The sequence below is a fragment of the Myodes glareolus genome, chromosome 13 (assembly GCF_982192425.1).
Source record: "Myodes glareolus chromosome 13, mMyoGla1.1, whole genome shotgun sequence".
Lineage (NCBI taxonomy): Eukaryota > Metazoa > Chordata > Mammalia > Rodentia > Cricetidae > Myodes > Myodes glareolus.
The window spans coordinates 30,005,761-30,031,036 of NC_142038.1; the positions used below are offsets into that span (position 1 = coordinate 30,005,761).

The window sequence follows — 25,276 nt, forward strand, 5'->3', positions numbered from 1 at the left end:
GACATTCATTCTGATAAGAGAAGTGTCAAGTGTTTGCTGATGGCATAGAAAATGCTTAGTTTCACTAAATATTCCACATATGTCTCTTCAGGTCATATGTGAGATGACCTGATCTCACAGACAGATCTAGAACATATGGCTGATAGACTCTAGATATGTCTGTGAGATCAAACTCAATGACTCTGTTGTCCAGATTTCTCCTTTCTGACAGAATTGTGCCTGTTGTTCCTGTCCATCACCAAGAGAACTGTTAGCATCCTACTGTCGAACTAGATTTACTTACAGTTTTTACCATGGACTTCTTTAAGTTTTAGTTTATATAGTTTGGGTTTCCTCTTCCTTTTCCCACTTTGGATTTATTGGTTTTCTTAGGTCTGAGTTTGCCTTAGGACATTGCTGGAAATTCTGGAAGGTTTGTATCTGTAGAGCATCCTGTTACTCTGTCTAGGCCTTCTTCCACTGCTCTTATCAGATGATCACCCTTCCTCCTTCATCTCCATGTTTCTCGGCCTCCTTAGAGCATTTCTCAGAACGCTCCTGAAGAGAATGAGTGCACACACACCAGTGCACACACACCAGTGCACACACACCAGTGCACACACACCTATTGCAGCAGTAACCACTCTTCATTTGCATGTGGCAGCCCTCTTCAGTGTATTTGAGAGGTTTCTTAACCTAACTGTGACCCTCTCAGGCACAGGTTACATAGAGCTTGTCTAAAACAGTTATTCCATTGTGTGCAGCCTCTTTTACATCATCCATAGTTTGGACGTTCACAGCTTTAAACATTAAACACAATTAAGTGGCTAATCAGTATTTAACTACTAATGATTTAAAATGGTTAATGCTTAGCAGGACTGGTCTGATCATTCTGTTATCAAAAACAGTCAACAGTACTCCTTCAGCTTCTTTTACTTCCTTGAGGCTTGTTTCTTTGTGTTGTTTACTTCCCTGCTGGCTAGTCTCATTTCTTGGAAGTTCTCGAAAATCCTTTGAGACCTTCTTAGTGTTCTGCTCTGCTTATATTGGCTTTTCCTAGTTATACAGTGTGTTTCTTTGAGATCTGTCAAAACAGAAGCATGCTATGAATTTTAAAAGCAATGCTGTTTATATGGGAAGAGCCTATGGTTATAAACTCTCAAAAGGTAGTTACTTCCTTCTCCCTACAGCTCCAAATAGAGACAGGCATGATTTCTCAATGCCCTCAGGACATTTGTCTTTGTCACACCACGGTGGGCAGGGTCTAGATTTCCTGATCTGCATGCTTGTGCCTTGTGAGACTGTAACAGGTTTGGCACAGCCATGGTTTAATAGAAGCTGAAAAGTGAAACCCAGCTGCACACTTAAGTCCCAAGATGCCCATCTTCACCTCATTTGGAGGCTCCCTTTTAATCTTGCTTTTCAGGCCAACAGAGTGCTTTTTATTCATACATGTTTGTACTTCAGGGTAATTTTATTAAGAGGGACATGCCAAGTAGACAATCTACCCCTTGGCCAGGGGACCTATTGTTTTATTTCATTTTTCCACCAGCTCTGATCCATGAGTAAGAAGAGTTAAATACAGTTATGGAAGTAAATATGGGTCAACCGTGCCACAACCTCCTTCATGCAGAAGCCCTGGCAAATTTAATGTTTCTATCCTACCTTGTAACATTGGCTGTATTCTATGGTTTGGGGGGGGGGGTTATTTTTAAGTGTCCTGGGCTTTCTTATCTTAATTTCCATTCTGTTCATGAGAGGCACAGCCATCAAGTTGGGCTAAGCATATGACACTTTTGCTCCTAGAATGAATATTTTAAAATGTGTTCCCATGTCTCACTATACAGTGGAATTTAACCTGGGATGTCACTCCCAGCTACAAACTGTTCAAACCAAGCTCTTAAGATTTTCAGTGTCTCCCTTGGCTTTAGGCCATACATGCAGCAAATTCAGTGCTTTGCTTTTGAGCAAGCTAAGCTTCTATTGGAAAATAAAAAGACGCATTCCACTTCCTACTGGCTATCTGAAAGCTAGCTCATTTGTTTCAAGGTTGGTTGGAAGCCCTCCGAAGATGCTATGGACCATTTGAGAAAATGATGTATTTATGTTAGACTATGTAATTATCGCCAAGAATGTCAGCTGTTTATGTTATGGGCATTATTTGCAATATTTTTTATAATTTCATGAGCATTGTAATTACATCACTTCTACCCCTCATTCTTTCTCTTCCAACTCCTCCCATGCCTCCCCTCAGATTGATGAACTCTTTTTCTTTAATTAATATTGCTACATGTGTGTGTGTGTGTGTGTGTGTGCATGCGTGTGTGTGCATGTGTGGGCAGCACATTGAGTCCATTTAGTGTTGCTTGTATTTATTTGTGTTTAGGACTGACCACTTGGGACTGTACCACGTGTCGAAAAGCTTGTCCGTGGAGAAAACTGATTCTCCCTCCGCCAATTTGCGTCATTGGTGTGATGCTCCTCAGTGTTGCCCTGCACCTTTTTACAGTCATGGAGGACATGTCTTTAACTCCATCTTCATAGCCATCAAGATGGTGGTATCCATCCATAATCTAACACTTCAGAGGCTCGGAAAGGATGCTTTCGAGTTTGAAGCTGCCCTGGACTCCACAGCAAGTTCTAGGGCTACCTTGGCTACTTGTTAGAACCCTGGGGGCTTTGTTGTTTATTTATTTGTTTGACAAAGGATCTTGATCAAATGTCAAGGCACATGATTAACTGGACATAACTTTTTTCTTCCTTTGGGAAAAGAAAGGTGGTTGTCCATCAAGTTTGCTGATGACCTGGGCTTTTATTCCAGTGTGGTACGGAGTTGACAGTCTCTTGTCACCACTAAAACTCATCTTCCAGGGTTACCTGCCACTCTGTTTCTTTCTCAGTTTAGCAGACAGAATGAAATCGATTAGACTCAAATTCGATCTGTTACTTTCCTACCTCAAAGCCTCCAGATAGTGTACCAATGCTTTACCATAACTGAATTGCCAAACTCAATGATACTTCTGAGTACCTTGCTTCATGTCTCATCCATATTTGACTGACTTCGTTACCCTTAGTTCTTGCAAGGTATCTCATGGCCTTATAGTTTTCAATTAACTAAACGCATTGGCAACTCACAGATACACACCTCTGCCTTGAGTATTCCCCTGGGTTCCGAGCTCATTCATTCAACATCCCAAATGTATGATGGATTACAGACTTGTATTGTCTCAGCCTGTTTATTTCTTAGCCAGTGCCATCTGAAGTGTGCAAGTCAAAATTCAGGAAATTTCCACCATACTTTCTCCTACATCCAGCATGTAGGTGACTTCCCGTTCGCTCTGCCTTCAGATGACTCTGCCCAATGCTTTTTACAGCATGGTTCTGACTACTGCCCTCATCAAAGTCATTACCAAAATGTCTCCTATGTCCTCTCCATGGCTCTTCCTTCTCTTCTCTTAAGTTCTCACCATAGTCAAGATCTTAAACACGTCAGCCATTTTCTTTTCTCTAATTTAAACCATCCCATCTGCAAACCCTCATAACAGGGCATTCAAATCCCATAGTCCTTTCATAGTGACCTATGGTAGGGCTCCTGTGATAGTAGCCTCTACAATTCCCTCTTCTTTAGTCAATCGGGAAACTGTTCTTTGTACTGTTGCAGTCTATGTACTCAGACATCAGCGTCTTTGGCGACTTCTGATTGATCTTTAAACAGTGCATCCATCAGTTAGATGCTGTTCTAGAGTGAACAGCTACATGAATCTCAATGGCAGAGCAGGACTTGTGTAGGTCAAGCGTGATTCTGGCCTGGAATTCATAGAAAACTCTAAGCCAGCCTCAGTACATAGCACAACCTTTTTGTTGTTGTTTTTTATTGTTGTTGTTGTTTTATGGGGGGTGTTCTTGTTTTAAAATGGATTTTGATCAAGCCTGAACAGGGTTACGAAGAATGGATTTGGGTTGTCACTGTTCCCCAAGCACCAGACCTGTTTGACTTGCCACTGAAGCTTGCTTCAGAGTTACATGTCTTTCATTTTCATATTCAAAGAACTTATCATAGACTCTGTATATTTAAAGGAATCTTTCCTGAATAAATAAATAAAGCAATGATCAGAGGTATAAAAACTAAAAGGCAAAGGAATGAGCTGGTTTAAGGAAAATAAGTCAATGCAATTCACTTCTCCTACATTCGCCTAACATGGGAACGGTTGCTGTAGCAACTGGAGGTAATACCACCATGTCTTCTGTTTTCCCTTTACATCTTCAGATCAGAGAATGGGCACGTGCTTCTCTGGCCTGGTGAATGGCCGCTGTGCACAAGAACTCCCGGGCAGAATGCCAAAGGCTCAGTGCTGCTGTGAGCCCGGCCGCTGCTGGGGCATCGGAACCATTCCTGAGGCCTGTCCTGTCAGAGGCTCTGGTGAGTGGCCGGTTGCTGTCATCTTGGCACCAACAGTATTAAGAAAGTCAGTAACACTGGTAATCTCTGCCCTTCTTGAAGCAGATGAGATGTTTATTTGGATTACCACCAGCTTGTAGGGTACCAGTCCTTTACAATAGTTCCTTTTCTTGCTCGTGACCTGAGGATTAATCCCTCCCATAGCCTGTGCCTTAAAAGTGACTTTCTATTGGGAAAATCCCCTAGGATGACAAAGAAGGCCTCGTGTTAGACACAGCATGAATAGTAAACAATACAATGATTAGGGCCTCACAATCAAATGCGTTGACATTTTTGTTATCTTTCCCATGTGGAATTCTGAAACTCAAAAATAATTCAAGCTTCAGAAATTTGCTAATAAAGGCATCTTATACATGCCTTTCTAGAGGAAAAATGAGACAGTCTTCATTCTCTGAAAAGCATGGAATCATAATACACCACCAAGTTTGATCCCTAATATATTGCCCTAATTCCATGAATAATTAGGACAATCAGGCAGTTGCTACAACCTTGCTTCCTCTTACTTGGTTTTGAGATATACAGCCAAGCAAAGATTTTTAAAGCTGTGTGGATACTGTCTTCAGCAAAAATTTTATTTTAAAACTTTGTTCTGGATCTATATTAAAATCTAATCCCTTAAAAATGAAGAAAGCAGACATAAAATCGGGGTGGACATAATACTGATGAGAATTCAAGTAAAACCAAACATGAAGAATGAGTTTCCTAAAGCTTTCCACCTGCTCAAGTACATTTCTTGCAATCATTGCTATGCCTGGAATTTTATGAGTTATACTTAGGGAGTAAAATGCAGAGGTGCGCACAAAGGGCTCTTTGTGCGCGTCAGTTAAAAGAATGAGGATCATTAGTTTTAAATGTTTTGGAAACACCTATACCTTGCTTTTGTTAATATATAGCACTGAAAATACTTAACAGGATGAGAAGCTTCTTATTCATACTGTGTAGACCAAGTAAAAATGACCTATGACATCTCAGTGGTGCGGCAAGAACTCTGTGTCTGTTTAACCACACTCTCTCTTACAGAGGAATACCGTAGACTGTGCCTGGACGGCCTTCCAATGGGTGGCATTCCAGGGAGCTCCGTGTCTAGACCTGGAGGCACGGGGGGCAATGGCAATGGCTATGGCCCAGGAGGGGCAGGCTTCCTCCCCATCCCTGGAGGCAACGGCTTTTCTCCTGGTGTTGGGGGAACTGGAGTAGGAGCCGGGGGACAGGGACCCATCATCACTGGATTAAGTAAGTACTCACATTTCCTCTAGGTTCTTGAGTTTTCAGCCTCAAGTGATAGTCTATTAACAAGCATGTGTGTGTAAGAGTTTGTGTGTGCATATAAAATACACTAATACTAAATTTAAGAAAATGTGGTAGGACAACCTTTCGTCTGTCCTTCGGTCCTTTTGATAAATTGGAACAAAAGAATATGTGAGCTAGTCTCTTCGAAAATACAAATGAGAGTCCAGGAATATCCGATCTGGATGACGTCACTAGGAAGCATGTTTTGGATTCAGTTCATCTGGCCTGTTTCGCTGCTCTACTCATATACGGCTTGGATTGTGTCCCAGCACCGTGTCTCAGATGAGATAAAGCAAGCCCTGCTCGGGGCCTCTCCAAACAGCCTAATGCACGCATCCCCCCTTCCCTTGTGCTTTGCCATTGTTGTCAAATTGCTTGAAATTGAGAACTGTGGGTTTCAGAGCAGAATTGGCGTTTGCTTGTCATTTAAGCTCGGTCTTTAGAAGCACAGTTCTTGATAATAATATTTAATAATGTCCCACACTGCTATGTTTATTCTTTCTGGCATGCTGCCTATTTGATACATCTAAATATTCAGCAAGTTACAAAAAAGAGAGAGAGAGAGAGAAATGGAAAGTGCTCACATGTATGGTAGAACATTCCTGAAATTTTTTAAAAAGACATGAGCAGAGTTACCAGATGTGTGACTTAACAGGCATAGCTTGTGACCATGTGTCTCGAGTATTTAGTTTTTTTTTAAGATCTTTCATATTAAAATTTAATAAAAATGTGAGTATAACAGAGAATAGCTATGACTAAAGTACACACATGCATGCACACACATGTGTACACACACGCACACACATACACGTGCATGTGCACACATATACACGCACACACACATATGCATATGAACACTCACACACTCGCATGCATGCACACACACACACTTCAAACATCTCCAAAATGAAAAATGCAATTTAATAAAATCCGGAGTAACGGAGTCTTCTGATATATACTTAATTTCTATTAAGCATCTAAAAAAACAGTTCAAGTAAATAATGCATGTTATAATGATCAAGCCTGATTATGTCATAATTTTCCATAGCAATTCTCAACCAGACAATAGACATATGTAAGCACCACGCCAACCTGTGTTTGAATGGACGCTGCATACCCACTGTTTCTAGCTACAGATGCGAATGCAACATGGGCTATAAACAGGATGCAAATGGAGACTGCATAGGTAAGTTCACAATTTTCTAATCCTTCTTAAGTTTTCACATAGCTGCTAGACTGTAAGATAAAATGGGACTGAGTACGATCTTTTGAAGTAAAACTAATTTGTGTGCTGTCTCTCTGACGTGTATGCCGCTCTCCTTATCCTGGGACCTCTTAACTGGTTGTTGACTTCAGTCCCATCAAGAATTCCCCATTTTCTCTTTTCCTGTGTATAATTTATCTCTCCTTTCTTTATAGAGATGCTTATCCCAAACTTACATTTTTAACGTGAGTGTATTTTTAAGGCAATATTCATTGATCCCTTTGAAGTGGCATTGCTAGCCACAAACACACAAATATTTTGGTCCCTGACTCATTTAAACTCTTAAAAAGTGCTGGCTATGACTATATGACTATAGTCATTAACTAGTTCTTCCTCTTCCTCCTCTCCCTCCTGCTTTTGGTTTTTTGAGACAAGGTATGTAGTCCTGGTATGTAGACAAACTATGTAGTTCTGGCTGTCCTAGGACTCACTTTGTATACCAGAATGACTTTAAGCTCACAGAGATCTGCCTGCCTCTGCCCCCTGAGTGCTGGGATCAAAGGAGTGTGCCAGCATGGTACAAGCATTAATTTCTTAGCTACAGAATGGCTGTATCTAACGAAGACAGAGGGCTCTGGAGATGACCAAGCTGGTAAAGTAGGAACTTTGTAAGCATGGAAAGTAGAGCTCAAAGTATTATGTGCTTGTAATCCCAGCAATGGGGAGGCAGACACAGGATGACCCCTGAGACCTGCTGGGCAACCAGTCTAGACAGTCAGGGACATTTAGGTTCATTAACATATCCTGTCTCCATGCTAAGAGAGAGAGAGAGAAAGAAGAAGGTGAAGGAGGAGGAAGAGGAGGAGGAGAGTAAGAGGAGGAGGAGGAGGAGGAGGAGAAGAAAAAGAAGAAGAAGAGGAAGAAGAAGAAGAAGAAGAAGAAGAAGAAGAAGAAGAAGAAGAAGAAGAAGAAGAAGAAGAAGAAGAAGAAGAAGAAGAAGAAGCAGCAGCTTCTGAAACCTCAAAGCCCACCTCCAGTGACACACTTCCTCCAGTGAGGCCACGCCTACTCCAACAAGACCACACCTTCTAAAAGTGCCACTCCCTGTGGGCCTATGGAGGCCATTTTCTTTCTAACGGCCACAGATATCAAGCTCTGTCTTCTCCACACACCTGAAATACATGAGTGCGCACACACACACACACACACACACACACACACAGACAGAATAGTCATAAATAAAAGCTTTTATAATATAATGACAGGATCTTAGCAGTTTAGAATATTTCCTGCTTTTGCACAGGGCTTGTATTTGGTGCCCATGTCCTTGTCAAGGGGCCAAGAATTGGCCTATAACTCCAGTCTCAGGAGACCTGACACCTTCTTCAGGTCTCCACAGCCACTCACATACAGGTGACATGCATTCACACACACACACACACACAATTTAACATAAAGATAAATTTTAAATCAAATTTAAATAACAATATATATATCACATATCAATGTAAGTACCATATATAGAAATATATATATATATATATTAAAATAAAGGAGAATATTTTCTAGACCAAAAATAAGAAGTGAGACTCTCTGTGTCTGTATTAGTCAACTGAGATAGGTTGTTTTAGCTAAAAAAAAAAAAAATGCAATCAAACTCAAATTTTATGTCAGCTAAATACTTGAGAAAGGAGAGGAATGTCTTGAAGGATTTTTAGATAATTGTGGATCTTCAATGATATTCCATTCAAGGCTAAGAAGCAATAATTCTTAGAGCTTCCCTGCAATGTGGAATCATCAACAAACTGTCTGATTGTTTTGCTCAGTCCACAGCCTGTCTTGTATGTTGGGTGAATTTTTCAATGGGCACTGGGTGTCACCAGAAAAACAATGGCTCCCTGTGCTACAAGTTGTTCCATAGCCATGATGTTTCACCATTATTTAAAAAAAAACCCATTTGCTATTGCCACCTTCAGATTCATTAAAAGAAACTGTTAAATTTTAGAAAATCTGCAGTATTCTTTTTTAACCAACCACTTTAAGCCTGGGATTTTAATGTTAGCATCAACCAGACATTTTTTATCTTTTTAAAGGACCAGGCTCTTGTTTCTCTTCTTCAAGAAAATGTCTTACAGATTCCAGGCATCTGGGATTCTCCAAATCTCTCAAAACTTCAGAGTAAACAATTGACATAAGCTAGAGCCGTCAGAGAGGAAGGAAACTAAGGCGAGGAAATCTCTCTCTGAGGTACAGCTGTTAGGCCCTTTCTCAATTAGTGATTAATGTGGGAGGATCCAGTCCATTTAACAGAACCCAGGACAACCAGTCCAAGGACACGACCATTTGTTCTAGTTCTAGCTTCTGTACTAAAGCAGACTGAGCAAGCTAGTAAGCAGCACATGTTTACGGCCTCTGCAAAATCTCCTGCCTCAAGGATCCTGTTCTGTTTGAGTTTCTGTCCTAAGTTTCATCAGAGATGAACAGCAGTAATGGAAGTGTAAGATGAATGAACCCTTTCCTTCCCATTAAAAAAGAAAAAAAAAATGTGTTACAAATCACACGTATGAAGAACTTTAATTTGCATGTCAGCTCATCTTCAAGTAGACACAATATTCTGTGGCAAAACATGGCTCACAAAGAACAGTGCGGCTATCATTTCTTAGACAGCTGAGGTGCTTCAGTCAGAAACAGGGTGTAATATGTGTTCCTGCTCACAGAGAGTTTAGGAAGCACACTCGCAGCTCAGGATGCGTATGGTGTGATTCTGCTGTCACAAACAATGCTCTTTGCTGAACAGGACTGTTCTTTGCTCTGCTGCGCCATGTGTCCTTGGCACTGTGGCTTTCATTTGGGCTCAAGGCACGAGCATTGCTTTGCCCTGTCACTGAAAATGTCCACACAGTGAAGAAGGCAGTGAGATCTTCAAGTTATACTTATCACCTCTGCCTACTGTGGCAGTGAGAATGTAGATCTGCATGGTTTATCATGTTAGGGAAGCCTAGAGCATCTGTAGTCAGCCCAGATATGCATGGTTACAGTAGAGATGGATCTCAATATTCAACAATGAAACCCCATCCAGGTTCTCTTTCACGCTATTATAATTCACACAGGCACAGCTTAATACTGAAGCACACTTTCAGAAAAAAAAAAAAAAAAGCTTTTGGTCGTTCTAAACCTACCATTCTCTTTCCAGTGTCAGCTTTTAATCATTTGGAGTTAGTGAGGAACAAACTAGCATTTTTTGGAAAAAATGGCTGAATACTTAACTAGTCGTTAATATTCTAGTTGCTAGAATAAGAATGGTAGCTCCTTAAAGTAGGGCATTGCTTTGAGGGGTGGTAGAGTGTCCTTTATATTTTTTAGATGCTTAGAAGCATAAGGAAATCACTGTGTTAAACATTAAAGCAACAACATCAACAAAAATAAACCTTTGGCCCTTCTTGCTTCTAGAATTGCCCTTTCTTGCTTCTAGAATTGCCCTTCTTCTTCTAGAATTGCCCTTCTTGCTTCTAGAATTACCTTGAAGCCTGAAACCAGTGGCCTTTACTCAGCATGCTCCTCTTCTTGTTCTACTCTTGGTGTGAAGCTCTGCAGTGCCTAGGGCCTGTGGGATTCACACTGCTGTTAAGAATCACTTTACGTCATGCCGTAGCATTATATAGGGCAATAGAAAATAAACCCATCCCTCTTCTGCCATGGGGAACACAGAGCTCTTCGAATTATGTATGTTCTAAATTGATATATAAAATATTTTTTCAAGGATAAACTTTTAAATTCAAATAGTGCCTGAAAATTCAACAACTTTAATAGTCAACACTTCCACAGTTCTTTCATAAGATTCCCATGAATTCTTCTTAACCCTACTCAGTCCTTAACGAAGTCGTAGAAAAAAAAGCAAAGTGTAGTGACTCTAATAGTCATTTATCTCGGTCCCTTTAAGAAAGGCAAATGTGATCACTTTGCAGTACTGGAATGTGGGACACAGAATAGAGAAGAGACATGAAATGTACAATTCAGAAGGTAGTGATAGTGACTTGTGGTTCTTCTGAAACCAAATCTCTACTAGCTGGGGCAGAAAGTCAATGATAAAGTGTTTGCTGCATGTTCAAGGCCTTGGATTTGATCCCCAGAACTATAAAAAAAATGAAAACTAAATATAATTCAACTGGGCATGGTGTCACACACCTTTAACTCAGCACCCAGGGAGGCAGAGGCAGGCAGATCTCTGTTTGAGGTCAACCTGGTCTACAGAGTAAGTTCCACAATATCCAAGAATACACAGAGAGAAACCCTGTCTCAAAAATAAAACAGAACAAAACAAATCATTATCCTGTTAAACAAACAAAAAAAGCCACAAATGAGGTTTAAAAGGCACTTGGACTTACAAAGCAATTTAATTAATTTGCCTATGATGAAATAAAAATAAATGAACAGATACAGCATATCTGTTGACTGGGCCCTTGAAGACTAGGGGACAGCTTTTATGTCACTGAATGACAGAGTGGCAGTAAGAGTTGTCATGGTAACAATAAGCCACGAATGTAGGTTCTTAAAGGAGGAAGACATACTGAAGACATTCTTCCAGTCTGCCATGACTTCCCAGACGGTTTACCTGGAAAGGGGAGGTTGGCTGTGTGGTCTCTAATTTTATTCAATTAAACAGTGTTATGTTGGGGCTTCCATCAAGATACCTCTGTGGATCCTTTTTAATTGCTGAGCCTCAGTAATGTCCATCTAGACCAACGAAGTGATTCTCAGCACTGCACACTGGAGGTGCTTTCATAGTAGGAAGTGCATCGATTATACCGCTTGTGTTTGCTAATGCTTTAAACTCTCTCTTTTCCCATTTTGCTTCATTCCTTTGGCTCAGTAGAATTGATGGTATCAACCAAAAGTGTCAATGTACGTGAGTCTTAATGGGCTGAAAGGGCCTCTAACTGAATTGAAAAAGCATTTAATCCTGTTAAACTTTGTTGTCTTAATCATATTCACCATGAGGTTTTGTTTTGCCTTGCCTTCTCTTACCAGTGAGGGTCTAATTGCACTCCATCTGAAGGTTTATAGAAACGAGGCTGGTGTGTTTGAGAGAGCGCAGTCCTGTGGCAGGAACACCTGTAGAAGGAGCGATCTGTTTATTAAAATGGTCACCCTGCGAGGAGATTGCCTTGTTTTCTCCAATGTTGCTAAAATTATGATGCTAATGGCTTCTGCAGGTACCTGGGATGTCAAGCTACCACACCAGCTCTTTTAACATGCCAGCATTCAAAATATTATTTAGTGCACCTTGCTAAGGGAAGATAAATTCAACTTACACTGGCACAAGTGATTTCCCTGGTCTGAATTGTCAAGTCTAGTCCTTCGTTTTACACACTTAAGGCTCTGAAATGAATTCACATTTAATTGAGCCTTAAAAGACTTTACACAAAAAGCTCCAGCTTTCTCGTCTTTCAGATCAGGTAGTAATGGCATAGAATTCTATTCTCTATGAGAAAAATCCTCAGTGCCAATTTTAATACCTGCAGGAAATCTGGAGTTAATAGGGGAAAAATCACTTTTTAATCAGTTTTCTCTCTGTGTACTTTGTTTGTTACTACAAAATAAAGCCTCGGTGAATACCTAGTTGTGTTTAAATAGTTGAGTCTGCAACCCAGTAGCAAAGAAACTCCATAGTCCATTAGCCCTGTTCTCTAAAACTAACTGTATTGACCACATGTAGTTTTCATATATGTTTGTGTGTGTGTATGTGCATGTATGTATGTGCGTGCGTGTGTGTGTGTGTGTGTGTGTGTGTGTGTATCTTTAGAAACCATTCATTGTTCTCATGACATTGTCTAAGGCCTTAGGCTATTATGTTGCCTAGTTTGCTGTAGTTACTGACTGTTATAGTCTGTTGGAACTCGCGTTGTTGCTTTTCAAGGTCTGTGCCCTTAATCACTGGGCATTATTCCAGTTGAAAAAAAAATCATTATTTCCTGATTAAAGCAAATTCTCTAGTACTCTCCAATAAGCATTATTTTCTGTAAATCTTCACATTGGACTCTGTGTATTTGAGGAAAGGAATTTTCATTCATTTATAAATACTCCGCTCTTTAGACTATTACCACGGGCTGGCCTTCTCTCAAGTTTGGGAGGCTAAATGCACTTTAAACAAACATTTCTGCAAATTGAGTGACGCCTGTAATGGTTTCTTTTGCTGCTCACAGATGTTGACGAATGCACATCAAATCCCTGCACTAATGGAGATTGTGTTAACACACCTGGATCCTATTACTGTAAATGTCACGCTGGATTCCAGAGGACTCCTACGAAGCAAGCATGCATCGGTAAAGCAGGGTTTCTGTGCAGAGAAAACAGTTCTGTGAGATAGTCAGCAAGGCTGCTGGAGTTAAAGGGAACTTACTAAAATGAGACACGTAAAGCTTAAGCACTCTTGCATAGTGGATTTGTTTTGTAACGCTCTTGGAGAATCTCCCTTTCAACATAAGCACTGTGCGCATGTCGAACACAGGCAGTGTCGTATCTGGCTTCAAAACCCTTCTGTCTGCCTTCTTTGCCCATACAACATGGCCTCCTCCTCCCAGTACCGTCAGCATTACCCTTCGCTGAACTTAAGATTTCTTGTCGTTTTCAATTACGGTTTTCTTTGAGCCCCACTCACAATCCAACACCAAATCGTGCCTTGCCTGCATGCAGAGTCCCATGCTTCACCCTCCACCACCGTCATCCAAACCCTACCTCACTGCTGATGCATCTCGGAATTCATCTACCAGACAACTCCACTTCTCCTTTTCCTGTTCGCCCACGGGTGGTGGTTGACTGGATCGACTTCTGCTGCCTGCCTTTGGTCTTAATTGCCCTTAACCCAGAAATCCTGTGATTTCTTTCGCTTACCCAACATTGGGTTCAGACTTTTAAGGTCTTCGTCCATTATTCCCTAAACAGCTGCGTTAATAATTCCACCCTCCCCCAACCTGTTCCTAATCTCACCGCACCCCATTTCCTTCTCACTTTCTTATTTTTTTAGTTTTAAAACAATCTTTTTTCGTTTTACATACCAATCCAAGTTTCCACTCCCTCCCCTCCTCTAACTTCCCCTTATTCTCTGCCTTCCCCCTCATCTGCTCCTCAGAGAGGGTAAGACTTCCCATGGGGAGTCAGCCACATCTGGCATATCACTTTGAGGCAGGACCAAAGCCCTCCCCACTATATCTATTCTGAACAAGGTATCCCCCAAAGAAAATAGGCTTCAAAAAGCCAGTTCAAGCAGTAGGGATAAGTCCTGGCCCCCACTGCCAGTGGCCCCACAGACCACCCCAGCACACAACCCTTACCCACATTCAGAGGGTCTAGTCCTATGCAGGGTCCCCTGCTGTCAGTCTGGAGTCAGTGAGTTCCCACTAACTCAAGTCAGGTGTTTCTATGGGTATCACCATCATGGTCTTGGCCCCTTTGCTCAGATCACTCCCTCCCTCTCTCTGACTGCACTCTGAGACCTCAGACCAGTGCTTAGCCATATATCTCTGCATCTGCTTCCATCAGTTTCTGGATGAAGGTTCTATGATGACAATTAAGTCTCCTGAGAAAATTGAGAGCGTGGCATGGAGAGAAGGGAGGGTCAAAGGGGAAGGAGAAGGGAGAAAGAGAAGGGGAGAAGAACATGAAGTAGAGCAAGGAAAGAGATATCTTGATTGAGGGAGTCATTATGGGCCTAGCAAGAAGCTTGGCACTAGGGACATTCCCAGGAATCCACAAGAATGACTCTAGCTAAGACCCTAAGCAATAGTGGAGAGGGCCCAAATGGCCTTCCCCTGCAGTCAGATTGAGGACAACCTTGACATCCTTCTCTCTTTCTTTCCCTCTTTACCTACTATCTGGTCAGTGAAATTGCCTACACATTCCATGCAGGAAGAAAAGTTAGTGAGAGGTGGACATTTTGCTGAGAAAGCAACACGCTCTTGGGTATCACATGTAAAAATACAGCGAGTATTTCAAGTTGCATGCATTCTCTTACTGTTTTTATCAGTAAGTATTGCAAAGGAATGCTGTTTGGCTCTCTTTCATTTTCTCAGATATTGATGAGTGCATCCAGAATGGTGTTCTTTGCAAAAATGGCCGCTGCGTGAACACAGATGGAAGTTTCCAGTGCATTTGCAACGCGGGCTTTGAATTAACCACAGATGGAAAAAACTGTGTCGGTATGGCATTTTCTCTCTCCCTTGAAAACGGTTTTTAGAGGATATACATTTTCTTTAGAACCACATACATGATTTCTACAAAGGCTTCCACATCTCACGTGTGGAAGAAAGCTGGTCACATGACTTAGGTAAATAAAATGTGAATGCATTTAGCATGACTACAGAAATAATGTGATAGAATTAATTAGTAATGTTATAACAACTCATGATTTATGACTTCTCTTAATTTTCTTATGCAGTACATATTTAAGTATAAATAACAGTTATTCTTCAGCAGTGTGCTGTATTTTAGATGCCAGGCATAACGCTGACAGGATAGAGAAGGAGCTTCCTTCTGAATTTGGGAGAATAGGGCAAAATTGCTATCCATAGTCACTGACTGGCATGTTTGGCATGCCAATCATCATTGGTTGGCATGCTTAGCTGGGCAATAGATGCCAGAAGAGATGTGGGACTCATACATTCGCCAAGGAAAGCCAGCTCATTTAACCTGACTGAGGATTACCATACTTTAATTCCACTGGAAACCAGACACCCACTGAAATCTTGCTACCTTCTCGAGAAAACAAAAGCCACTGGTGTCTGTATGGTTTTAATGGCAGCTAAGCAATCAATGGGGGAAAGAGGCCATGAATTTGAGAAAAGCACATGGGACGGGTTTGGAAAGAAGAAAAGGAAAGGATAAATGATGTGATTATATCATAATCTCAAAGTGAAAGCTAAATGGTTTTAAAAAGCGAAGCGGTGCCCTCAAGCACAGGGCTCATATATGAGGTGGATTTGACTGGAGACCATAGAAGGAGAAGAAGCCTTGGTTCTCTGAGGCCAGGGTCAAAGCCATGCTGTCTTCTGCCACAGACCATGATGAATGTACAACTACGAACATGTGTTTGAATGGGATGTGCATCAATGAAGACGGCAGCTTCAAATGCATATGCAAGCCCGGATTCGTTCTGGCTCCAAACGGCCGCTACTGCACAGGTACGCACGGCTTTGAGATAAGACAGTCACCGTGACTGGAGCCATCCTTTCCTTTATGTGGATCATGCAAGGACAGTTCCATTTCCCTTACTTCCATTTCATGTTACTCACATTTCTTGCTAGTTCAGCAAGGGAGATACCTAAAGCTACCTAGGGGAAGCTACACTGTGAGCTTAGAAATAGGAGTGCCTTTGCAAAGTAACAAGGGTCTAGGAAAAAGTAAGGAAATGGCACATTGATGTTAGTAAGCCTGAAGAAAACAGTACGGAAATAATTTCTTCCTGATTGTTGGCTAAATGAATAAGAGAAAGCGAAAACCTTGTGAAGTTGTCATTTTTATCTATTTCCAGGTTTGGATTTTCTAGGCTCACTCCTTATGGGCACAGTATCACATCTACAGGTCATTTGGAAACACATCATAATTTTACGATCTTAATTAAGTGAAGATGTGATTTGGATGTTTTCATTAGCTATTTTAAGTTCTAGTGATAATTTTAATAATCAAAATAGAGGCCTCCGGGAATTATATGACATTGTATGATGGTCATGCTCACAAGCAGAACTTTGTAACATGGAACTCATTTTGTGGTTCTGCCTTGGAAGCAAGCTTTTATTTTCATTTCAGTTTCCTCCCATAGAGGAAATCAGCTCAATGAATGCTTTCTGCCTTCCGTTTTACCAATCTACCTGAAATATAAGATTTGTTACCAATTCCAATAATGTCACTGAAATTCCAGGACAGTAGGGATACAATATGGGACTAAGTTTATGCAATACAAATAGCTTTTAACTCCCCCCCCCCGCAAGAAAAAAAGAAAGAAAAGAAAGGGAATACAAGATGAAGTGGAAAGCTATAGGTTTGGCTTGCTATCTCAAGGTCAGTTGACTGAGATTTAGCACAGGATAGGTGATCAGCCTTTCTCTGTAGCATATGCAGCATTGTACGGCAGACTGGAGCTTCATCTCAGGGTTCCTTAGGAAAGTTAAATGCATGTATGAAGATGCCTTTGGCTCCATCTGTCAACCCTTCTGGAAATCATTTTCCATCAATTTTCTCATTACTAATGTTAGATTCTAGGTGTCTTGAAATGGCCATAGCTTATCAGTTCTGTGTTTGAGATGTGTTTCTGCTGTTGAGAAAGCTGCTTAGTGTTGGACAGCATTTGACAAATGCAAGGGGACTGAAGATTACATGGACTAGCTCAGCTTATTTTGGTAGGTGTGAAATGTTGAAATTAATGTCAAAACAGAATCTATTTCTGTGTGGAAAAAATATTGCAAAGATTGCTCATAGATTTGTAGATATTTACTTCGCTTAACTTGAATTAGATATTAGTAATAGTAAGCAAGATAATCAAATAAATAATAGATGTTATGAGACTCTCTTTTTCCCTCAATGCATTCAGCAGATTTTACTCAGCCTTCTACAAAATGTGCTTAAGAGATCTATATTTTGATACAAGGTCAGTTGCCATTTTTATTTTAGATATTCTTTCTGCAAGTTACCCAGTTGGAAGGCTAGTAGGATAAACCAGTTAGAGAGTAAAGCCTTCTACTCTGTAATGGACCAGCTTTTGTCCTCCTCTGGGCAGATGTTGACGAGTGCCAGACCCCAGGCATCTGCATGAATGGGCATTGCATCAACAACGAAGGGTCCTTCCGCTGTGACTGTCCCCCTGGCCTGGCTGTGGGAGTGGATGGACGTGTATGCGTTGGTAAGTGAGCATTCTATGATGGCCTCATAGTCGCAAGTGATCTCTGATAACATAAAATAGGATATATCTACACAAAAGAATGGTAGTATTCAACCACAAATAGAAAGCATGCTAAAACCCAGGTAAGGCTTAACCATATGCCAAGTGAGCAGAGTCTGTCACCAAAAGGCCGTTTTGTGTGTGATGTCATTTATAAAAAAATGCCCCAAAGGTTCAAATCTGCATTCATTCAATGTAATTGGTTATGGCAGAAAGGACTGGGTTGTAGGCGAAGAAAATGATAACTAAACAATATGCAAATGTTCTAAAAACCAATAGTGAGTATAAATGCTCTTAAAAGGTAGAATTTCAACGAATTAATTCTATAGCTTGTACATTATATCTTAATATAACTATTATAAAATAAGACCCCCCACACTGTCTTCTTTCAAGACTTCTGATGATATACAAAGAAACAAGAGTTCCGAATTCAATGGCAATTCATGTTATTATTAATACCCTATATGAAATTGAGGATTACAGTTACATCCATGGAAACTCTTACTTTTACCCAAACAAAGCTTGAGTCATAAGTAACTTGTGCCATAGAAGTGTACTGATATCTAAAACTTAAAGTTTTTAAGGTTATTCTTCAAACCATCAACTCCTGAAGGGAAAATAGGAGGCTGAATACACATTTTACCTTAAGCAATTATGAATTCCTTTTGGAAACATCTGTCGAGTGAGTACCATGAAAATGGATAAAAGCAGTCATGCATTGGCTTTGAAAAGATGCTTTGGGCTCTTCGAGACCTAAGCCTTAAAGCTGAAGGGACACTGAGGGAGGTTAGGAAAATGCATTTGTGAAGCTTTCACTTCCAAGTACTTTCCGGAAGCTTGCAGGATGAGTCGGTCATTTTGCACCCTCAGATCTTCAGCTCGCGCAGGAAAACAGCAAGGCTGGTTTGAAAGCGTGTGTTGGAGAGAAAGGAAATTCTCAGCCATAGTTGTTAAGACTTTACTTCTAACTCTTCAATCCCAGGAGGGGTGAGGAGGACCAGGCAGGGCCGGCAGATGGAAGCCATTTGTTCCCTCAGCCGCATCCTCTGTCCAGGCCAGGCTGCATTTCAGCCTGCAGGTTGTCAGCACTTAGCAGCCAGAAGAATGCAGCCCCTTCCTGTGCGGAGAGCTGAAATATGTTCGGTCGTCTTGAAATGCTTCGTTACTTTTTGTCTACACCTACATGATTCCATTGAAATCTAAAAGTGAACATGAAGCTGGTTTGGGGAGGAGAAATTAGTTCTATTTCCAGCAGCCAGTTTATGAATATTTTTCATGAAATCCATGCTCAAAACCAAGGCTTCATTCTTTTATTCACATATAGGGAGCACATCAGAAATCACTGAAATACTGAAATGCCTTTGCAAAATGTTCATCATTATGGTAATTTTTTAAAACAAGAGCACATCGTTAGGGTGGAAAAATTATATATTGCTATTCTCATACCGCAGTGGATTTCTTCGGTCCACCCAGTAAACAATGGGAACCATCCCTGACTATGTTAGAAAGAAATCACAGCTATGTATTATTTGAATTGGCTCCTTAACTTAGATTACTTATTTATATCTTTGTTTTGATAAGAATTGAGGTTCTTTTGTTTTTAACTTTCATAAAATTAAGCTATGGTTTTAATTAGTGTACTGAAGAGCCACGACTCATGAACTGAGTGTGAATAGGAGAGAAAACTTATGTTTCCATACCATCGCCATCCTTTTAAATTTTATTTTTTAGTTGGCTTTTTTTTCTGTAGGCAAAGTGGATCCCATAATGGAGGAAGAAGGTTATTCCATAACTTAACTTTTAGGTAGCAAGGAAGTTCTATGAAGCTTTTATTTAAATGAGAACCATCTGAATTTAAAAATTAGAGTGTTCACTAGCATAGAATAAGTAATATTCCTAGCTGAGTTTTAAATAACAACTTCCCTTCCCATCTCAGCTCTTCAGTGGGGGAGAGCTTTGGAGTGTAGGGTGAGAGGCTGCACGGTGGAAGCAGGAATTCTCTGTGGTACTGGAACAGCCCTAGAATGGCTTCAAGATTTCCCAGCTTTGCAAATATTTAAAGCCACCTTCTTCCTATGTGCCTGCTGCCGGGGGCCCTCTCTTCATGTGACCCAGTCCATAGACATTACCCTCTGCCCTGACCACTGTGACCCCAGGCTAACACCCTCCTACCACCTGTTCCTCACTCACATAAGGGACATCATAACCCTGGACTTGCTTGCTAACCCTTCCAGGCAGAACTGAATGAAAAGCTCCTCCCAGGGATCCCATAAGACTCTTTTGGTCCTAACAAGATTTAAGGAAGAAGAACCTCAATTTATAACCCAGATTATGCATAAAAACGTCTTTTAATAACTATTCTCTTAAAAGATAGATAGATGATAGATATATAGATAGATAGATGATAGATAATGTTGATAGATATATAGATAAATGATGTTGATGATAGACAGACAGACAGATATCCTTGATGTTAAATAGATATGAGGGATAAGTCATTAATTTCTTTATATCTTCAGAATGAGATATCAAAACTTGCCTTGCTATTAGAGAATTTTCATTTAAATTTTCTTTTTCAATAGGTTTTTTTAAACATTAGTTTTAGGGCATTTCATCATGTTTCCAAACACCAGCATTTTTGTTTCTTAAAAGTTATGTTCTTTTCTTCTCCATTTCCGTTATTTGCCAGCTGTGTCATGTTGAACCAGATACCGTCCTTCCCAGGAACCCCTTTCCATGTTAGCTCTGTTGATTAAATATTGCTCCCATAGTAGGTTCCACAGCTTTCTCTTTACTTGCTTTCATTTTGTTTTACTAGTTTAGGTTTGTTTATCTATTTATTTATTTATTGTTTTTGCCTTCAGCGGGTTGAGTGTATGTGCACCATGCCTGTGCAGGAGGAGTTGCCAGATTCCCTGGAACTGAAATTACAGGTTGTTAAGATTTTCATGTGGGTTCAGGGAACCAAACCTGGGTCCTCCGCAAAAGCAGCAAGCTTTATAGCTACTGAACCCTCTCCCTAGCCCAGTGAACTTGCTTTTGAAAAACTGCCCATTTGTTGGTCCTTGTCCTGAAAACAGCAGTTCCTTTGGCCATACTCCAACCCCTTGCAAGGCGACTGGTCATCTCTAACACTCTCAAAGAAACCCTATCGCAAATCCAGACTCTGTTCATCTTATTTTTTAACAGAAGTGTAAATCCAATTCTTTTAATGGTTATAAAAAAAAAAACTAGGACCTAAGAAAACGTTGCAAGGTACACTCTAAAAAAAAAGGATACAATTATTTCCAACAACTTGTGAACAATATGAGATGCTTACAATGGGTGTTATCTATTCCTGATGGAATTACCATGTTCCACTGCTAAGACACTATGCCGTTTCTCTGATGTTTAAGATGTTCTGTTTTTTTTAAGTTGTTCAGTATTTATTGCCTCATAAAACTGTAACATATTTCCTAAGGTTCAGGAGGGAGGGAAACAAGCAGAGTCTGGTTTTTAGGGGTGTACAAGGGCATAGTGACAAGACGGGGTACCTAGGAAGCCACACAAGCCTACACTGAATCCCAGCATGGGCCTTTGAGGAGCCTGTTACCTTGGCCTAGATACATATCCTTCCTTAGCTCTCGAGTTGGTGACCTGACTGTTTGATGAGATCATGTCTGCATAGCCACTCTGTACTGTGCCGAAGACAAAGAGGTCATTTTTCTTTTTCTTATGTTTGTTTGTTTGTCTGTTTTGAAATAGGGTCTCACTATGTAGCTGGCCTAAAATTCACTCTGTAGACCAGGCTGGCCTCAAACTCACAGAGATCTGCCTGTCTCTGCCTCCTGAGTTCTGGGATTAAAGGTGTGCGCCACCGTACTCAGCTCATTTTTTTCATGATCTATTAATTGAGTATTGGAGATAAAAATATGTGCTGGGCAGTGGTCAGTGGTAGCGCAGCCTTTAATCCCAGCACTTTGGAGGCAGAGACAGGCAGATTTCTGCGAGTTCGAGGCCAGCCTGGTCTAAAAAGTGAGTTCCAGGACAGCCTCCAAAACTACAGAGAAACCCTGTCTCAACCCCCCCCCCAAAAAACCAAACAAACAAAAAAAACAAACAAAAAAAAAACCATGGTCATCAACAGCATCCTGACAGGTGAAAAGAAAGATGTCCTAATTTAAAAGGTCAAAGCAAGCCACTCCCTAGACCACAAACTTCAAGGCAGTTTTTCCTCACTGTTCCTTAGAACTCCTCAATGGAAACAAGAGCTAAGTGCCAGACTGAGGCTCAGACAACTCCACAATTAAAGCTCTTCAAAGTGGTGTTTTCGACTGTCGCTACATCCTTAGCCAATGAAAGACCTTGGGAAGAGGGGAATGTGGCACAGGGTTGGGCTGGGGACCACAGCTGTTGGGATGTTTTCAGTCCTTCCCTTTTGTTCGTTCCCCAGCCACGAAGATGCTGAGGATGCAAAAGGACAGGAAATGGCAGATGCTCTCTGGAAGTTCCTAGTGTAGAGGTTCACAGGTTAAAGAAGCTTCCCATCTTACAGCCCCTGTCTGTCTTACCATCCGTTTATTTCCATTAGACACGCACATGCGCAGTACCTGCTATGGCGGGATCAAGAAGGGGGTGTGCGTGCGTCCTTTCCCTGGCGCAGTGACCAAGTCCGAATGCTGCTGTGCTAATCCAGACTACGGCTTTGGAGAGCCCTGCCAGCCTTGCCCTGCCAAAAATTCAGGTATTCCCTTGTAAGAAACTAGAACTTCAACGACAAACTTGTCCAAAGATTGCATCCGCTCCGAAGTGTTTTGTCCATATTCAGAACTGAAGAAGAAAGAACGTGTTTGCATTGGTGTATGTGGCGTGTAGTCAGAAGTCTCAGACTGCGTGTAAACTTTGGCTGTGCCGCAGTGATCACAGTGAGCAGCAATCCTTTGTTCATGTCCCTGTGATTGTGGTACAGATTCTATATTCCAGTGTTGACCTCGCTTCCTTTGGTCTGTGTTGTTATGGAGAATATAGAATACCTTGACATGCATGTGCCATTATTGAATTTCTAAACACAAGACAATCTGATTAATTTGGTAAAAGTCTTGACACCGTATGCTGTCAAGTCCAAGGTCCATCAAGGATGACTCTTGTCCATTCATGCTTTTCAAGGAGTCTCTGTGGAACATGCATAAGTACAGCGGGGCTCAAAAATAAACAGAGCCCCTGCTTTTCCTTCAGGTTGAAAATACTTGGGATCACAGGCAGCAAACACAAATTACAATGTATATGAATGGCATCTTGAAAGGGTCACGAGCAGGAAAAGCATGAAGGATGAAGCAGGCAGTTGCCTGGGGCAGTGGGGAGAAAGTAGCCGAGAGGTGCACACTTAGTTGGTTCTCTTTCCACGTGAACGATAGGAGAGCACGTTGATAGCTTTTGAGTTCTATGGACAGTCTTAAATGGGCTGCTCGAACCTTTGAAAAACATATTCCGTGCATCTCAAATTACTGAATATGACATTTTGGTTTTAGAAATGGGGGGGGTTAAAATATCCTAAACTAAATATCAGGTATTAAAGAACAGATTTAAATGGAAAGAAAGCATTTCATATATCACTCCTCACTTTTCAAGGAACACATGCTAATCAGCAAGGAAACACGTTGTTGAGAAAAGTTTAGTGCACACAGGGGTTAACAAAGGAAAAAGCATATGATAGTTTTCTACATGGAAAAAAAATGTCTACTATTGAAATTATAATGAGATGACAATTTTATTTATCAGATTGGAGAAACTATAGGGAATTGATTTTTCCGATGATGGGAAGATATACCGAAACAGATACTCTTAAATGGCAAAAGGCTGAGTATTCTGGGAACAGGGAAGGGATGTTAGCCTCAAAAGAAGCATGCACTTGAATAAGTATTGCTTCCAAAAAATTAATTATTTGAGAAACATAGCTGAAGCTGTCATTGCTTGTCTAAGGTTTCCAAGTTGGAAAGACCTAACTATATCATTAAGGGACTGATGAAGAAATATAGTCTCGCCATATAACTGAGAATAAAATATTGATGCCCTATAAAGGGGGCATTGACATGGCATGTTTATGGCAGAGCGCTCGGGACCCAAGTCTACTTCCCTGCCCACCTCAGTAGCTTTGGGCAAATTACTCTGTTACTCTTTGCCAATTTTCTCTCTTGTAAGAGGGGAAAATATGTTTCTAGCTGGTTGTATTAGAACAATTAAATTAATTATTGGATGTAAAATGGAGAATACCTGGTATTTGGTAACTATGATGAGACAAGTTTTGACTCTTGTCATATTATCATGGAGAAGAAAGACAAAGGCAATATGGTGGAATGCCTTAGATTAAAGTTGCATATGAAAAATATTGAAACATTTATCAATATAGTGAGATCATCCTGAACCATGGCTGCAAGGAATTCTACTTCTTATACTTTTCTGTGATTTTTTAGAATTCTTGAAATTATTATGGTCTAGAAAATAGTGACTTTTTTCATTAATAAATAAATTTACATAAAATTGTTATGTTAATGGCAAAGTGTGGAATAAGCTTCTTTTAACTTTTCTGTTTCCATTGTTATGTTAATGGAGGGAAGCGGAGTGGGCGTGGCTTAACATTTCCTGTTTGTTTTCACTACCCAGCTGAGTTCCAAGGCCTTTGTAGCAGTGGAGTGGGCATCACTGTGGATGGAAGAGGTAATCTTGCCCAATTCTCAGTCTATGGCTTTCTGATTATCACGTGAATATGGTTATATTTACTGAGAAAATGAAGAAATGGAGGCTGGTAGGGTGAACCATCTTCCATCTTCCAGAGAAATCACCCTTTCTCTATTTCACATGTGATGGCTTTTCATGACAGTTAAATGTTTATCTGTTAAAAGTGTTCCACTGAGAATCTTACTCACAATCCATATCCATGATTTTATGTGTCTGTTTCTTTAAGACAGCACTACACCAAATAATAATACAGATACAGCTAGGAAAAAAAATACCTGTCTTTAAGAGATATTTGATATGGATCAGGTCTGGAATATACCATACCGAAATAACTAAGATTGTTTGTGCTCTAAAAAACCATCAAAATGTTCCTGTCCAACTCCAGAAGTAAAATTCATTCACGGTTTCTTATTTCCAATTTTGCATCCTGTTTTAACAAGACTCCAATAGAGAAGCAAGGGCATCTGTGTTGACAAGTGCAAAGGTTTGAGACCACGTTGGGGCAGACTGTAAATCTTCAGGCAGTGCTGTTACATTTTAAATGAGTATCTGAGACCAGAGAAAGAGGCAGAATGTTATTGGGATATTTTTTTCCCAAGTAGAAAATGAAAACATAGGTAAATAGGCAGAGAGTTTCTAAGACGGTCAGTGTCCAGAAGCCCAGGCTGGCCTTTATTTCCTGAGCCTCCTTCCCTGTCCC

General features: G+C 40.7%; 1 protein-coding gene across 1 annotated transcript in view; it reads left to right on the forward strand.

Moving 5' to 3' along the window:
* Positions 1 to 25,276, forward strand: part of Fbn2 (fibrillin 2) — a 203,007-nt gene that overhangs the window by 93,029 nt on the left and 84,702 nt on the right. The window contains exons 9-17 of the mRNA XM_087896051.1: positions 4,247 to 4,399; positions 5,459 to 5,671; positions 6,777 to 6,914; positions 13,136 to 13,255; positions 15,002 to 15,127; positions 15,986 to 16,108; positions 17,701 to 17,823; positions 22,433 to 22,585; positions 24,502 to 24,555. Coding sequence (XP_087752177.1) covers positions 4,247 to 4,399; positions 5,459 to 5,671; positions 6,777 to 6,914; positions 13,136 to 13,255; positions 15,002 to 15,127; positions 15,986 to 16,108; positions 17,701 to 17,823; positions 22,433 to 22,585; positions 24,502 to 24,555 — 1,203 coding nt within the window. The remainder of the gene's footprint in view (positions 1 to 4,246; positions 4,400 to 5,458; positions 5,672 to 6,776; positions 6,915 to 13,135; positions 13,256 to 15,001; positions 15,128 to 15,985; positions 16,109 to 17,700; positions 17,824 to 22,432; positions 22,586 to 24,501; positions 24,556 to 25,276) is intronic.